Source organism: Oncorhynchus kisutch, linkage group LG29 (assembly GCF_002021735.2).
Source record: "Oncorhynchus kisutch isolate 150728-3 linkage group LG29, Okis_V2, whole genome shotgun sequence".
NCBI lineage: Eukaryota > Metazoa > Chordata > Actinopteri > Salmoniformes > Salmonidae > Oncorhynchus > Oncorhynchus kisutch.
The window spans coordinates 39,676,349-39,694,089 of NC_034202.2; the positions used below are offsets into that span (position 1 = coordinate 39,676,349).

Consider the following 17,741-nt stretch of genomic DNA (forward strand, 5'->3'; position numbering starts at 1 on the left):
TACAATACAAAGTTGCTACCATGATAAAGACCAAAGCCGGTGGGAGTACCGTTGAGTACCGTTGAGTACCGTTGGTGTCACACATGAAGGATCTTTTAAACAAACAAAAAGAGACCTACAACAAGAAAATAGCTTCAAGTGTTTTGTCTGACTGAATGGACGACCTGACCAGAGAGGTCGAGGACCTGAAGAACAGTTTGCAGTTCTCCTAGGGTTAGCTCGATGAGTTGAAACAGGAGAACAGCAAGATGACAGCAATCTGTAAGTCATTGAGAGAGGACATCAGTTCTGTGCGTGCATCCATGATAACAATGACAGATAAATCAGACTATCTCAAGGGACCATCAAGAAGGAACAACATGGTTGTGGACAGAACTGCAGAATCTCCACAAGAGCAATGAAATAAAGAATGATGGAAAAAACATTGGAGTACTTTAACCCTCCTGCTGTGTTCCGATTTACAAGTTTTCTCTCTGAAAAATGTAGTTAATTTAATCTGATTGTCATCGGGTTCCATGAGTTTGTCCATACAGGGCATCTGAACACACAGAATAAATGTTGATGATTTCCATAAAATGGTGGGTGTTTTATTTAACTTTTGTACACATGTGGTGTATATGTGGGTCAAAAATGACCGGGTCTGTCACGCCCTGACCTTAGAGATCCTTTTTATGTCTCTAGTTTGGTTTGGTCAGGGCGTGAGTTGGGGTGGGCATTCTATGTTTTGTGTTTCTATGATTTTCTATTTCTATGTTTTGGCCGGGTATGGTTCTCAATCAGGGACAGCTGTCTATCGTTGTCTCTGATTGGGAACCATACTTAGGCACCTCTGTGGGAAAAAGTTTATTATGTATTGTTTATTGTTTCGTCGGCGTCATTTCTTAAATAAAGTAAAAGGTACGCTCACCACGCTGCACCTTGGTCCTCATCTTACAACAGCCGTGACAGAACTTCCCACCACCAAAGGACCAAGCAGCGTGGTGAAGAGGACTCCTGGACATGGGAGGAGATCCTGGATGGTAAGGGACCCTGGAGGCAGGCTGGGGAGTGTCGCCATCCACGGGAGGAACTGGAGTCAGCTAAGGCGGAGAGGCAACATTATGAGGGAACATGGCTGGCAAGGAAGGCCGAGAGGCAGCCCCAAAAATGTTTTGGGGGAAGGCACACGGGGAGTGTGGCTGAGTCAGGTTGGAGACCTGAGCCAACTCCCCGTGCTTACCGTGGTGAGCTTGGGACTGGTCAGGCCCCGTGCTATGGGGTTATGCGCACTGTGTCGAGGCTGAGCATTCACAGGCCGGTGTGCTCGGTGCCAGCGTCCCGCATGTGCCGGGTGGAAGCAGGCATCCAGCCAGAACGTGTGGTGCCAGCTCTGCACTCGAGACCGCCAGTGCGCCTCCACGGCCCAGTGTATCCGGTGCCTCAGCTAAGGAAGAGGCGTCCTGTATGTCTCCCCAGCCTGGTGAGTCTTGTGCCTGCTCCCAGAGCCAGGTCTCCTGTGTGTCTCCCCAGCCTGGTGAGTCCTGTGCCTGCGCCCAGCCCAGAGCCTCCAGAGACGGCCTCCAGCCCGGAGCCTCCAGAGACAGCCTCCAGCCCGGAGCCTCCTGAGACGGTCTCCAGCCCGGAGCCTCCAGAAACGGCCTCCAGCCCGATCCCGCCAGAGACGCCCGCCTCCAGTCCGGAGCCTCCAGCGACGACGGTCGCCAGTCCGGGGCCCGCTACGAGAGGGTCCCCAGTCCGGGTTCGGCGGCGAGGGTCCCAGCACCCAGAGGTGCCACCAAAGTGAGCTGAGCCAGGGGTGGAGCGGGGTCTGCGTCCCGCACCTGAGCCGCCACTGCGGATAGATGCCCACCCAGACCCTCGCCTAACGGTTTAGGTTTTGCAGACTGAGTCCGCGGGGGGGGACTCATGTACGCTCACCACACTGCATCTTGTTCCACATCCTTCAACAGCCGTGACAGGGTCATTAGAAATGAATGGGTGAGACTACAATTAGTGTATAACATTGAGTTCAGGCACATGCCCATTCATCAGATGAGCACCAGACTCCCCTTCTTGGCTTCCATGGCAACCTTTCCCCAATAGAATCTTTCCCCCACGGGAACCACACCTGTTGGCATTCTCACAAACAATCACAACATTGTTTCAATAATATATAGAACTTTTCTCCCAGCTCTGGTATATAAAGCTTTTTTGAGGCCTTGCTCACAATTAATTCTGTGGTAGCACAACGACCAAAATATATACTGTATGTGAGGCTCTTGATCATATCTTTGATCATGACACTGGTGAGGAGGAGAGAGTCCTTGCTAAACTTTGACACAAAGTAGTCTGTGATAAATATCACAATATATTTCATGTGAGTATTTGTTTTAGTCAAAATAATCCATACATTATGTTTTTTTTTACTCAAACTAGTTGCATGAGCTTAGGTCAATGAGGTCTACAGGCCATAAATAGCAATTAGAAGTTCAAAACGTGTCTTGTTCACAAGAACTTAAGTTGATAAAAAGATCTAACACAACATTAGGTGATAATATATGTATTATTATGGATTTATAACCATAATGGGGCGGTCATTTTGGACCGGGAACACAGAATGAATTCACATCAAACGAACACAACAGGAGGGTTAAATTAAATTATGGGCAGAAAGACAAGTTCAACTCCATCTTTCATCAAATCAGATGGCTTATTCATCACAAAACTATTTGATGTTTCCAATTATTTTATTTTATTGGCAAAGTGGGCAGACGTAGGCAGGACAATAACAAAGAGTGAGCAATGGTTTATATGCATCAAAAAAATGTAAGAAAAGCAAAAAGTGGAAGTTTGAATTTTGTAAAGTTAATGTGGGAGAGGTGGAAAAACATATTGTTATCGATCAATAATGACAAACCTCCTGGCATTGGCAACTTAGATGGAAAGCTACTGAGGATGAGAGCTGACTGTATTGCCACTTCCATCATATTTTAATTATAATCTGAGCCTAGAGGAAAGTATTTGTCCTCAGGTCTGGAAGGAGCCAATGTATTTATGCCACCCAAGAATGGTAAAGCAACCTTTACTGGTCCTAACAGCAGACCTATCAGCTTGCTGCCAGCTCTTAGCAAACCATTGGAAAACATTGTGTTTTACCAAATACAATGCTATTTCTCTGTAAATAAATTAACAACAGACTTTCAGCATGCTAATAGAGAATGGCACTCAACATGTACTGCACTGACACAAATGACTGATGATTGGTTGAAGAAATTGATGATAAGAATATTGTGGGAGCTGTACTGTTATAATTCAGTGAAGCCTTTGATATTATTGACCATAACCTGCTGTTGAAAAAACATGTGTTGTGGCTTTTCAACCTCTGCCATATTGTGGATTCAGAGCTATCTATCTAATAAAACTCAAAGGGGTTTCTTTAATGGAAGCTTCTCTAATGTTAAAAATGTAAAGTGTGGTGTACCACAGGGCAGCTCTTTAGGCCCTCTACTCTTTTCTATTGTTTACTAATGACCTGCCGCTGGCATTAAACAAAGCATGTGTGTCCATGTATACTGATGATTTAACCATATACGCATCAGCAACCACAGCCAATGAAGTCACTGAAACCCTTATGTAGTGTTGTGGTCTCTCTCTTCATGTAGTGCTGTGGTCTCTCTCTTTATGTAGTGTTGTGCTCTCTCTTTATGTAGTGTTGTGGTCTCTTTTTATGTAGTCGTGTGGTCTCTATTTATGTAATGTTGTGGTGTATCTCTTGTCGTGATGTATTAGCATAGTACTTTAGTGTATTTGTGTAGTACTGTAGTGTGTTAGTGTAGTGCAGTACTGTAGTGTGGTAGTGTAGTATTATAGTAGTGTAGTACTGTAGTAGTGTAGTGCTGTTGTAGTGTTATGTAGTACTGTAGTAGTGTAGTATTGTAGTGTAGTACTGTAGCAGTGCAGTGTAGTACTGTAGCAGTGTAGTAGTGTTATGTAGTACTGTAGTAGTGTAGTATAGTGGTGTAGCAGTGCAGTGTAGTACTGTAGCAATACTGTAGTGTAGTAGTGTAGTAGTGTAGTAGTGTAGTAGTGTAATATAGCAGTGTAGCAGGGTAGTGTAGTACTGTTGTAGTGTAGTAGAGTGTAGTACTGTAGTAGTGTAGTAGTAGTGTATATATACACTGAACAAAAATATAAACGCAACACGCAAAAATGTCAACGATGTAACTGAGTTACAGTTGGTATATGGAAATTAGTCAATTGAAATAAATTCAGTAGGCCCTAATCTATGGATTTCACATGACTGGGCAGGGGCTCAGCCATGGGTGGGCCTGGAAGAGCATTGGCCCACCTTCGGGGGAGCCAGGCCCAGCCAATCAGAATGAGTTTTTCCCCACAAAAGGGCTTCATTACAGACAGAAATAATCCTCAATTCCATCAACTGTCCGGGTGGCTGGTCTCAGACGATCTCGCAGGTAAAGAAGCTGGATGTGGAGGTCCTGGGCTGGCGTGGTTACACGTGGTCTGTTGTTGTGAGGCCAGTTGGACGTACTGCCAAGTTCTCTAAAATGGCGGCGTATGGTAGAGAAATGAACCTTCAGTTCTCTGGCAACAGCTCTGGTATTCATTCCTGCAGTCAGCATTGCCAATTGCACGCTCCCTCAAAACTTGAGACATCTGTGGAATTGTGTTGCGTGACAAAACTGCCTTTTAATTGTCCCAAGCACAAGGTGCACCTGTGTCTTGATCATGCTGTTTAATCAGCTTTTGGATATACCACACCTGTCAGGTGGATGGATTACCTTGGCAAATCACAAATTCTCACCAACAGCGATGTAAAGAAATGTGTGCACAAAATTTGAGAGAAATAAGGTATTTGTGAGTAATTACAATCTCTGGTATTTTTGATTTCAGCTCATGAAACCAACACTTTACATGTTGCTTTATATTTTTGTTCAGTGTAGTGTAAACCCCTACCAACCTTCCAGTGGTATTTAACAGACAGTTTGAGTCTAGCCAGGTAGTTGTGTGTAGTGTAGTAGTGTGTAGTGTAGTAGTGTGTATAGTATAAACTCATACCTCTTTCTGGTGGTATTTAATAGCCAGTTTGAGTCTAGCCAGGTCGTTGTTTCCCTCCTCCTCAAGCAGGTTGATGTCGTCTCTGTAGTTCAGGATCATCTCCAGCTCTCTGGAGCTCCTGGTCTGATCCAGAAGGTCTTTAGCAAACTGCTTACACTGTTGGGATAACTCCTCATACTCCGACTTAAACTCATTCTCCACCTGGGGTAAAAGGGAGCGCAGAGTATATTCATTCATTCATTCAATGAAAAAACCCAGGGCCCATCAAAGATCATCATAAGATTAGCTTGGAGTGGAAGGGATCTTAATTTACTCAACCAACGAACCACCCGCCGAGCCAGCCTATCAGCCAGCCTATCAGCCAGCCTATCAGCCAGCCTTCTTCTTCTTCTTCTAAGGTTTAACGGCGGTTGGCAACCAATTTGTTGTATTACCGCCACCTACTTGACCGGAGTACAACTCCCTTACACTTCATAGATAAAATGTAATAAATAAATACCTTACCATCTAACACTACACTTTCAAAATTATATAACATGAACAACCCCGTTACTCCACTAACTAAATGTATTTATTCCTCATGTCATTATCCCATTTAACACATCCTGTAACTCTTCTGATGTCAAGTCAAAATACCTCTCTGCAGCTGTCACCACAACCTCAATTTTCTGCAACTTCAGTTCCATCCCTGCAGTACTCGTGATAACCATTGCTATAAATGATAAAAATCCAATCTTACTAAATCTTACATATGACTTTTTGGCCTATCCCTCTGTATAGGTACATATCTACTACTCATCTACCACTCATCTCAGGATCCCTCCCCCTTGACCCATCTTCCTCTACTTTCTTCACTGGCTCAGCATATGACAACTTCTGGTCTACTCTAACCCTGGAAACCTCAACCTGCCTCTCTCTCGCACGGGACGTTTCTGATCCCCAGCTCCATGGGCACCCCTACAATTAACACATTCCATTACTTTCCCCAATGCTACACATTCCTTTGTCTAAATGCCCTTCTGCACATTTCTCACTCCTTGGACCCTCCCTCCTACACACTGTTGCCACATGCCCATAAGCTGGACACCTGTAACATCGTAATGTATTAGGCACATACGCTCATACAGGATAACTTATATACAGTTGAAGTCGGAAGTTTACATACACTTAGGTTTAAATCATTAAAACCCGTTTTTCAACCACTCCACCAATTTCTTGTTAACAAACTAGTTTTGGCAAGTCGGTTAGGACATCTACTTCCTGCATGACACAATTCATTTTTCCAACAATTGTTTACAGACAGATTATTTCACTTATTTCACACTGTATCACAATTCCAGTGGATCAGAAGTTTACATACACTGTGCCTTTAACAGCTTGGAAAATTCCAGAAAACGATGTCATGGCTTTAGAAGCTTCTGATAGGCTAATTGACATCATGTGAGTCAATTGGAGGTGTACCTGTGGATATATTTCAAGGCCTACCTTCAAACTCAGTGCCTCTTTGCTTGACATCATGGGAAAATCAAAAGATATCAGCCAAGACCTCAGAAAAAGGACCTTGTGAAGATGCTGGAGGAAAAAGGTACAAAAGTATCTATTTCCACAGTAAAACAAGTCCTATATTGACAAAACCTGAAAGGCTCCTCAGCAAGGAAGAAGCCACTGCAAAAAATCCAGACAACGGTTTGCAACTGCATATGGAGACAAAGATCGTACTTTCTGGAAAAATGTCTTCTGGTTTGAAAAAAAAGAACTGTTTGGCCATAAAGCCATTGTTATGTTTGGAGGAAAAATGGGGAGGCTTGCAAGCCGAAGAACACCATCCCAACCGTGAAGCACGTGGGTGGCAGCATCATGTTGTGGGGGTGCTTTGCTGCAGGAGAGACTGGTGCACTTCACAAAATAGATGGCGTCATGAGAAGGAAAATTATGTGGCTATATTGAAACAACATCTCAAGACATCAATCAGGAAGGTAAAGCTTGGTCGCAAATGGGTCTTCCAAATGAACAACTACCCCAAGCATACTTCCAAAGTTGTGGCAAAATGGCTTAACCTCACTAGGGTATGTGGGTCCCACATGGCCAACATCCAGTGAGATTGCAGAGCGCCAATTTCAAATACAGAAATACTCATTATAAAAATTCAGAACACAGGTTTAGGTTTAAAGATGAACTTCTTGTGAATCCAAACAAGTTCTCAGATTTAAAAATAGCTTAACGGCGAAAGCATACCTTACGAATATTTGAGAACATAGCCTAGCAGAGAAATCATTACAAACAGTAACCAGCCATGTAGAAGAGTTACACAAGTCAGAAAGAGATAAAATCAATCACTTACCTTTGATGATCTTCATATGGTTGCACTCAGAATACATTAATTTACTGAATAAATGTTCCTTTTGTTCGATAAAGTCTCTTTATATCCAAAAACCTCTGTTTTGTTTGCGGGTTTTCTTCAGTAATTGACAGGCTCAAACGCAGACAAAACAGGCAGACAAAAAAATCAAAATTGTATCCGTAAAGTTAATAGAAACATGTCAAACGATGTTAATATTCAATCCTCAGGTTGTTTTTAGCCTAAATGATCTATAATATGTCAACCGGACAATAACGTCTTCAATATAAAAGGTAAACAAGAAAGGCACTCTCTCAGGATTGCTCATGAAAAAGCTCTGTGTCACGTCAGGGTCCACTCATTCAGACTGGTCTTACTTATCAGAATACAAGCCTGAAACAATGTCTAAAGACTGTTGACATCTAGTGGAAGGCATAGGAACTGCAATTTGAGTCCTAAGTCAATGGATACTGTACAACTGGCATTGAAATAAAAACTACAAAACCCCCCAAAAAATATATATATATTATATATAAATATTTCTCAGGTTTTCGCCAAATCAGTTCTGTTATACTCAGACACTATTTTAACAGTTTTGGAAACTTTAGATTGTTTTCTATCAAAATCTACCAGTTATATGCATATCATATATTCTGGGCCCGAGTAGCAGGCTGTTTAATTTGGGCATGTTTCATCCAAAATTCCGAATGCTGCCCCCTACCCTAGAGACGTTTTTAGGACAACAAAGTCAAGGTATTGGAGTGAACATCACAAAGCCCTGACCTCAATCCTATAGACAAATTGTGGGCAGAACTGAAAAAGTGTGTACGAGCAAGGAGGCCTATGAACCTGACTCAGTTACACCAGCTCTGTCAGGAGGAATGGTGCAAAACTCACCCAACTTATTTTGTGAAGCCTGTGGAAGGCTACCTGAAATGTTTGACTCAAGTTAAACAATTTAAAGACATTGCTACCAAATACTAATTGAGTGTATGTAAAGTTCTGACCCACTGGGAATGTGATGAAAGAAATGAAAGCTGAAATAAATAATTCTCTCTACTATTGTTCTGACATCTCACATTCTTAAAATGTGAAAAACTGAGTTCAGATATATTTGGTTAAGGTGTACGTAAACTTCCAACTTCAAGTGTGTCCTAGATTCACTTTTGTCAGGCAAAGACTTGACTTCAAAATTCAAAAGAACAGACAATGACTCTTCTGTTTCCCCTGTTTCTCGCCACCCTGTCTATGTCGCATCAAATGATGAGCATCACATACACTGGAAATCTTTGCCCTCAGCTGGTCAACGTTTAAATCTACTGCTACCCCAGTTATCACTCCTTTCATTGGTGCCCTTTTCTTGAGAACAAAACAATTAACTTTTCTGGCCCCCAATTGTTTTACTCCGGGCGCCTTCTACCTCTGACCAGCAGAAACACAAACAATTAACACTAGATCACTTCTGGTTACCTTCACCAATTCCAAATTACTTAACTATTTTTTCACCCACCGTGAAACCACAAATGGATCAGCCAAAAGGCAAGAGTCCACTTTTTCCATAAACTTCACTCCTACTGTCAGACTCATCTTTATCTTGAGCCTCGGTTCAAACCTCGGACTCAGGGAACTTCACCAAACCTTCCACCTCTGATACTTCACCCTCATTCACTTCCATTTTCCCTCCTGTCTTCAGCCTCTGCTTCTTCACTATTTTAACAGTTTTGGAAACTTTAGATGGTTTTCTATCCAAATCTACCAGTTATATGCAAATCATATATTCTTGGCCCGAGTAGCAGGCCATTTAATTTGGGCATGCTTTCATCCAAAATTCCGAATGCTGCCCCCTACCCTTCTTCCCTTCTTCTTTAACAAACCATCTACCTTTTTTCCACCATTCTTATTTGATTCAAGTGCACCCTCTTCTTCCTTCTTTCTCTCTTAAACCGTCTCTCCCTCTCAATTTCCCTTAATCCCTCTTCCGTTTTCCAAGTATACGTCTCCTCATGATAATACTACTCCTAACCAGCATCTCGTTCCCGCCTTCTCCAGGGACTCCATCCCTGATCTGTTTCACCTGTCCTTGTGATTGTCTTCACCCCCTCCAGGTGTCACTTATTTTTCCCCGGTGTGTTTCCTGTCTCATTGTGCCAGTTCGTCTTGTCTGTTTCAAGTCAATCAGTGTGTTTTTCCCTGTGCTCCTGCTTTTGCTATTCTCTCTTTTGCTAGTCCTCCCGGTTTTGACCCTTGCCTGTTTTCTGGACTCTGTATCCGCCTGCCTGACCATTCTGCCTGCCCTGACCTCAAGCCTTCCTGACCATTCTGCCTGCCCTGACCTCAAGCCTTCCTGACCATTCTGCCTGCCCTGACCTCAAGCCTTCCTGACCATTCTGCCTGCCCTGACCTCAAGCCTTCCTGACCATTCTGCCTGCCCTGACCTCAAGCCTTCCTGCCACTCTGTACCCACCTGCCTGACCTCAAGCCTGCCTGCCACTCTGTACCTCCTGGACTCTGATCTGGTTTTGACCTTTTTCCTGTCCACGACCATTCTCTTCTCTACCCTTTTTGGAAATAATAAATATAAAATACTCAAACAATCTACCTCCAGTGTCTGCATCTGGATCTGGCCCAGAGCCCTTATACAAACAGCCAGCTAATCAGCCAAACAACTAATCAATCAGCCAATCAATCAACCAGTTGCCCCTTGATCAATCAGTTGCCCCTTGATTGTTGTAAATGAGAATGTGTTCTTAGTCAACTTACCTGGTAAAAAAAAGGTCAACTAATCAATCAATAGATCAACCCCCTCCTCTCCCCTGTAACTATCCCCAGGTTGATGTTGTAAATGACAATGTGTTCTCAGTCAACTAATCAATCAATAGACCCCCCCCCCTTGATCAAACTTCACCTTGCTAAGCTCCTGTAGTTCCCAGCTCAGTCTGAATGCTGTGAGGAAGGGGTCTTCACTGGAGAGGGCGATGAGGGAAGGGCTGGACAGGGCTCGGTAGATGTTGAGACGGGATCGGGAGTGGCGAAGGCTGTCCACATCCGAGCTGGACACACACTCCACACAGTTACAACGCACCTGGAGACACAAGACACACCCTCCACACAGTTATAACGCACCTAGAGACACAAGACACACCCTCCACACAGTTACAACGCACCTGGAGACACAAGACACACCCTCCACACAGTTACAACGCACCTGGAGACACACAACACACACTCCACACAGTTACAACGCACCCGGAGACACACGACACACCCTCCACACAGTTTCAACGCACCTAGAGACACACGACACACCCTCCACACAGTTACAATGCACCTGGAGACACAAGACACACCCTCCACACAGTTACAATGCACCAGGAGACACAAGACACACCCTCCACACAGTTACAATGCACCTGGAGACACAAGACACACCCTCCACACAGTTACAATGCACCAGGAGACACACGACACACCCTCCACACAGTTTCAACGCACCTAGAGACACACGACACACCCTCCACACAGTTACAATGCACCTGGAGACACAAGACACACCCTCCACACAGTTACAATGCACCAGGAGACACAAGACACACCCTCCACACAGTTACAATGCACCTGGAGACACAAGACACACCCTCCACACAGTTACAACGCACCCGGAGACACACGACACACCCTCCACACAGTTACAACGCACCAGGAGACACAAGACACACCCTCCACACAGTTACAACGCACCCGGAGACACACGACACACCCTCCACACAGTTACAACGCACCCGGAGACACACGACACACCCTCCACACAGTTACAACGCACCTAGAGACACACGACACACCCTCCACACAGTTACAATGCACCTGGAGACACACGACACACCCTCCACACAGTTACAACGCACCAGGAGACACAAGACACACCCTCCACACAGTTACAACGCACCCGGAGACACACGACACACCCTCCACACAGTTACAACGCACCTAGAGACACACGACACACCCTCCACACAGTTACAATGCACCTGGAGACACACAACACACCCTCCACACAGTTACAACGCACCAGGAGACACAAGACACACCCTCCACACAGTTACAACACACCTAGAGACACACGACACACCCTCCACACAGTTACAATGCACCTGGAGACACACGACACACCCTCCACACAGTTACAACGCACCAGGAGACACAAGACACACCCTCCACACAGTTACAACGCACCCGGAGACACACGACACACCCTCCACACAGTTACAACGCACCTAGAGACACACGACACACCCTCCACACAGTTACAATGCACCTGGAGACACACAACACACCCTCCACACAGTTACAACGCACCAGGAGACACAAGACACACCCTCCACACAGTTACAACGCACCCGGAGACACACGACAAACCCTCCACACAGTTACAACGCACCCGGAGACACATGACACACCCTCCACACAGTTACAACGCACCCGGAGACACACGACACACCCTCCACACAGTTACAATGCACCCGGAGACACAAGACACACCCTCCACACAGTTACAACGCACCAGGAGACACAAGACACACCCTCCACACAGTTACAACGCACCTAGAGACACACGACACACCCTCCACACAGTTACAACGCACCTAGAGACACACGACACACCCTCCAAACAGTTACAACGCACCTAGAGACACACGACACACCCTCCACACAGTTACAACGCACCAGGAGACACAAGACACACCCTCCACACAGTTACAACACACCCGTGATGTTCTTTACATCAAACCCACCTCAAATGGACACCCCTTTATCTGCAACACACTAATAAATGCTGAATTAAAAACATCTCAATTTGGGTGATTGGGTCACTTAACAACCCATTGCCAGTACAAGGTTGGGTTGTTGATGCTAGGTTCTAGATGGGCAGTATTTGTGTCACATGCATTTGAAATACCCATTTCAATTACTTCTGAGTATTTTGTATGTTGTATTAAAAGCTGAATGTATTTGGTGGAATAATACTTTCAAAACCTGTAATTTGTAAATTCAAAATACAAAATACTTTCCTATACCATTTCCCCCCCCCCCCCCCCAGCGGTTCACAATTGTGTGGCTCCACTTCACCTTGCATTGATATCAGAAGTCTGATGGTACTATGGTGTGATAAGAGTGTCTCTTAAATGTAAAAATGAACTGTCTGTGCATATTTGTAAACAACAGCTGGTGCAAGAAATCTAAGGAAGTCTCTAGATTTTGCTCACCTGAAGTAGAGTATATTGTGATAAATTGCAGGCCGCACTACTTGCCTAGAGAGTTGTCAGCTATTCCTTTCGTGGCTGTTTATTTACCACCACAGACAGATGCTGGCACTAAAACCGCACTCAGTCAGCTGTATAAAAAAATAAGCCAACAGGAAACCACTCACCCAGAGGCGGCACTCCTAGTGGCCGGAGACTTTAATGCAGGGAAACTTAAATCAGTTCTACCAAATCTCTATCAACGTGTTAAATGTGCAACCAGAGGGAGGGAAAAACATTCTAGATTACCTGTACTCCACACACAGAGACGTGTACAAAGCTCTCCCACGCCCTCCATTTGGCTAATCTGACTACAGCTCTATCCTCCTGATTCCTGCTTACAAGCAAAAATGAAAGCAGGAAGCACCAGTGACTCGGTCTATAAAAAAATGGTCAGATGAAGCAGATGCTAAACCACAGGACTGTTTTACTATCACAGACTGGAACGTGTTCCGGGATTCTTCCGATGAGGAATACACCACATCAGTCACTGGCTTTATCAATAAGTGCATCGAGGACGTCCTCCCCACAGTGACTGTACGTACATACCCCAACCAGAAGCCATGGATTACAGGCAACATTCGCACTGAGCTAAAGGGTAGAGCTGCCGCTTTCAAGGTGCGGGACTCTAACCCGGAAGTTTACCAGAAATCCTGCTATGCCCTGCGACGAACCATCATTACCAGGATTACCAGGACGTGTGCTCCGGGCATGTGCTGAACAACTGGCAGGTGTCTTCACTAACATTTTCAACATGTCCCTGATTTGAGTCTGTAGTACCAACATGCTTCAAGCAGACCACCATAGTCCCTGTGCCCAAGAACACAAAGGCAACCTGCCTAAATGACTACAGACCCGTAGCACTCACATCCGTAGCCATGAAGTGCTTTGAAAGGCTGGTAATGGCTCACATCAACACCATTATCCCAGAAACCCTAGACCCACCCCAATTTGCATACCGCCCAAACAGATCCACAGATGATGCAATCTCTATTGCACTCCACACTGCCCTTTCCCACCTGGACAAAAGGAACACCTATATGAGAATGCTATTCATTGACTACAGCTCAGCGTTCAAGACCATGGTGTCCTCAAAGCTCATCACTAAGCTAAGGAACCTGAGACTAAACACCTCCCTCTGCAACTGGATCCTGGACTTCCTGACAGGCGCCCAGGTGGTGAGGGTAGGTAGCAACACATCTGCCACGCTGATCCTCAACACTGGAGCTCCCCAGGGGTGCGTGCTCAGTCCCCTCCTGTACTCCCTGTTCACCCACGACTGCATGTCCAGGCACGACTTCAACAACATCATTAAGTTTGCAGACGACACAACAGTGACATCACCGATATCACTGACAACGACGAGACAGCCTATAGGGTGAAGGTCAGAGACCTGGCCGGGTGGTGCCAGAATAACAACCAACCTTTCCCTCAACGTAATCAGGCCTAAGGAGATGATTGTGGACTACAGGAAAAGGAGCACTGAGCACGTCCCCATTCTCATCGACGGGGCTGTAGTGGAGCAGGTTGAGAGCTTCAAATTCCTTGGTGTCCACATAAAAAAAACTAGAATGGTCCAAACACACCAAGACAGTCGTGAAGAGGGCATGACAAAGCCTATTCCCCCTCAGGAAAATAAAAAGATTTGGCATGGGTCCTGAGATCCTCAAAAGGTTCTACAGCTGCAACATCGAGAGCATCCTGACCGGTTGCATCACTGCCTGGTACGGCAACTGCTCAGCATCCGACCGTAAGGTACTACAGAGGGTAGTGCGTACGGCCCAGTACATCACTGGGGCAAAGCTGCCTGCCATCCAGGACCTCTATACCAGGCGGTGTCAGAGGAAGGCCCTAAAAATTGTCAAAGACCCCAGCCGCCCCCAGTCATAGACTGTTCTCTCTACTATCGCATGGCAAGCGGTACCGGAGTGCCAAGTCTAGGACAACTAGGCTTCTCAACAGTTTTTACCCCCCAAGCCATAAGATTCCTAAACAGGTAATCAAATGGCTACCCGGACAATTTGCATTGTGTCCCCCCCCCCCCTCAACCCCTCTTTTACGCTGCTGCTACTCTCTGTTTGTCATATATGCATTGTCACTTTAACTATACATTCATGTACATACTATGTCAATTGGCCCGACCAACCAGTGCTCCCTCACATTGACTAACCTGGCTATCTGCATTGTGTCCCACCACCCGCCAACCCCTCTTTTACGCTACTGCTACTCTCTGTTCATCATATATGCATAGTCACTTTAACCATATCTCCATGTGCATACCACCTCAATAAGCCTGACTAACCGGTGTCTGTATATAGCCTTGCTACTCTGATTTTCAAATGTATTTTTACTGTTGTTTTATTTCTTTACTTACCTACCACACACACACCTTTTTTCACACTATTGGTTAGAGCCTGTAAGTAAGCATTTCACTGTAAAGTCTACTACACCTGTTGTATTCGGCGCACGTGACAAATAAACTTTGATTTCATTTGGTTTGGAATATACTATATCACTATACAACTGTATCATATGCTATGCCGTTATATAATATACTACTGTATAATATACCATTATACAACTGCATCATAAGCTATACCACCATATAATATACTACACTACTGCATATACTACACCACTGTACTACTGTATATACTATACCGTTATGTAATGGACTATACTAGTGCATAATATACAATACCATTACACTACCTTATCATATAGTATACCACTATATAATATACTATAACACTATACTACAGTATCATATACTATACTACTGCATAACATACTATACCACCATATAATATACCACAATAATATTGCAGAATATGCTATGCCACTATACTACTGTATCATATACTATACCGCTATATAATATCCTATACCACTATACTACTGTTTCATATCCTACACTATTTCCTAATATATTATACCACTATACTACTGCATAACATACTATACCACTATACTACTGCATAATACAATATACCGCTATACTACTGTATCATATACTATACCACTATACAACTGTATCATATACTATACTACTGCATACTATACTATACCTGTCACACCCTGACCTGAGAATTCTTTGTTTTCTTGATTGTTTTGGTTAGGTCAGGGTGTGACATGGGCGATGTATGTGTTTTTGTACTGTCTAGAGGTTTTGTAGGTTTTTGGGGTTGTTTACTATCTAGGTGTTTTATATGTCTATGCCTAGATTGGTTCTCAATTAGTGGCAGGTGTGTATCATTGTCTCTGATTGGGAACCATATTTAGGCAGCCATCTTCTTTGGGTATTTTGTGGGTTATTATCTATGTGTATGTCTGGTTGCCTGTGTCTGCACTAGTATTATATAGCTTCACGTTCGGTTTGTTGTTTTTGTATAGTTTGTTAAGTGTTCTTCATTAAAAAGTGTGTATTCTAATCGTGCTGCGTTTTGGTCTCCTCCGTACGACGAACGTGACAATACCACTATATATTATACCACACTACTACTTCATAATATACTATACCGCTATTTAATATACTATACCACTATACTACTGTATAATATACTATGCCACTATACTACTGTATAATATACTATACTACTGTATAATATACTATGCCACTATAAAATATATTACACCACTGTATAATATACCACTGTATAATATTCTATACCACTGCATAATATACTATACTACTAAATAATATACTATACTACTATATAATATACTATACCTGTCACGCCTTGGTCATAGTATTTTGTGTTTTCGTTATATATTTGGTCAGGCCAGGGTGTGACATGGGTTTATGTGTTGTGTTTCGTATTGGGGTTTTATAGGATTTGGGATTGCTATGATTAGGGGTGTGTCTAGTTAGGCTTGGCTGCCTGAGGCGGTTCTCAATCTGGAGTCAGGTGATTCTCGTTGCCTCTGATTGGGAACCGTATTTAGGTAGCCTGAGTTTCGCTTTGTCTTTCGTGGGTGATTGTTCCTGTCTCTGTGTAGTGTTCACCAGATAGGCTGTAATAGTTTCACGTTCCGTTTGTTGTTTTTGTATTTATTAAGTTATTTCATGTATCGTCACTTTTTTTCTTCATTAAAGACATGAGTAACCACCACGCTGCATTTCGGTCCGACTCTCTTTCAACAAATGAAGAACGCCGTTACAATACCACTGTATACTATACTATACAACTATATAATATACTATACTACTAAATAATATACTATACCACTATACAACTATATCATATACTATAGTACTGTATAATATTCTATACCACTATATACTTTACTATACCACTATATAATATACTATACTACTAAATAATATACTATACCACTATACAACTATATCATATACTATAGTACAGTATAATATTCTATACCACTATATACTTTACTATACCACTATATACTATACTATACTACTAAATAATATACTATACTACTAAATAATATACTATACCACTATATAATATGATATACCACTGTATACTATACAACTATATAATATACTATACTACTAAATAATATACTATACCACTATACAACTATATCATATACTATAGTACTGTATACTATTCTATACCACTATATACTATACTATACTACTAAATAATATACTATACCACTATACAACTATATCATATACTATAGTACTGTATAATATTCTATACCACTATATACTATACTATACTACTAAATAATATACTATACCACTATACAACTATATCATATACTATAGTACTGTATACTATTCTATACCACTATATACTATACTATACTACTAAATAATATACTATACCACTATACAACTATATCATATACTATAGTACTGTATACTATTCTATACCACTGCATAATATACTATACTACTAAATAATATACTATACTACTAAATAATATACTATACCACTATATAATATGATATACCACTGTATACTATACAACTATATAATATACTATACTACTAAATAATATACTATACCACTATACAACTATATCATATACTATAGTACTGTATACTATTCTATACCACTATATACTATACTATA

The 17,741-nt window shown here is 42.9% G+C and overlaps 1 protein-coding gene across 1 annotated transcript in view; it reads right to left on the minus strand.

Annotated features, from left to right (window-relative positions):
• Positions 1-5,049: 5,049 nt before the first annotated feature.
• Positions 5,050-17,741, minus strand: part of trpc4a (transient receptor potential cation channel, subfamily C, member 4a) — a 59,197-nt gene continuing 46,505 nt past the window's right edge. The window contains exons 5-6 of the mRNA XM_031809087.1: positions 10,299-10,475; positions 5,050-5,256 (exon numbers count right to left, since the gene is read on the minus strand). Of these exons, the coding sequence (XP_031664947.1) occupies positions 5,050-5,256; positions 10,299-10,475 (384 nt within the window). The remainder of the gene's footprint in view (positions 5,257-10,298; positions 10,476-17,741) is intronic.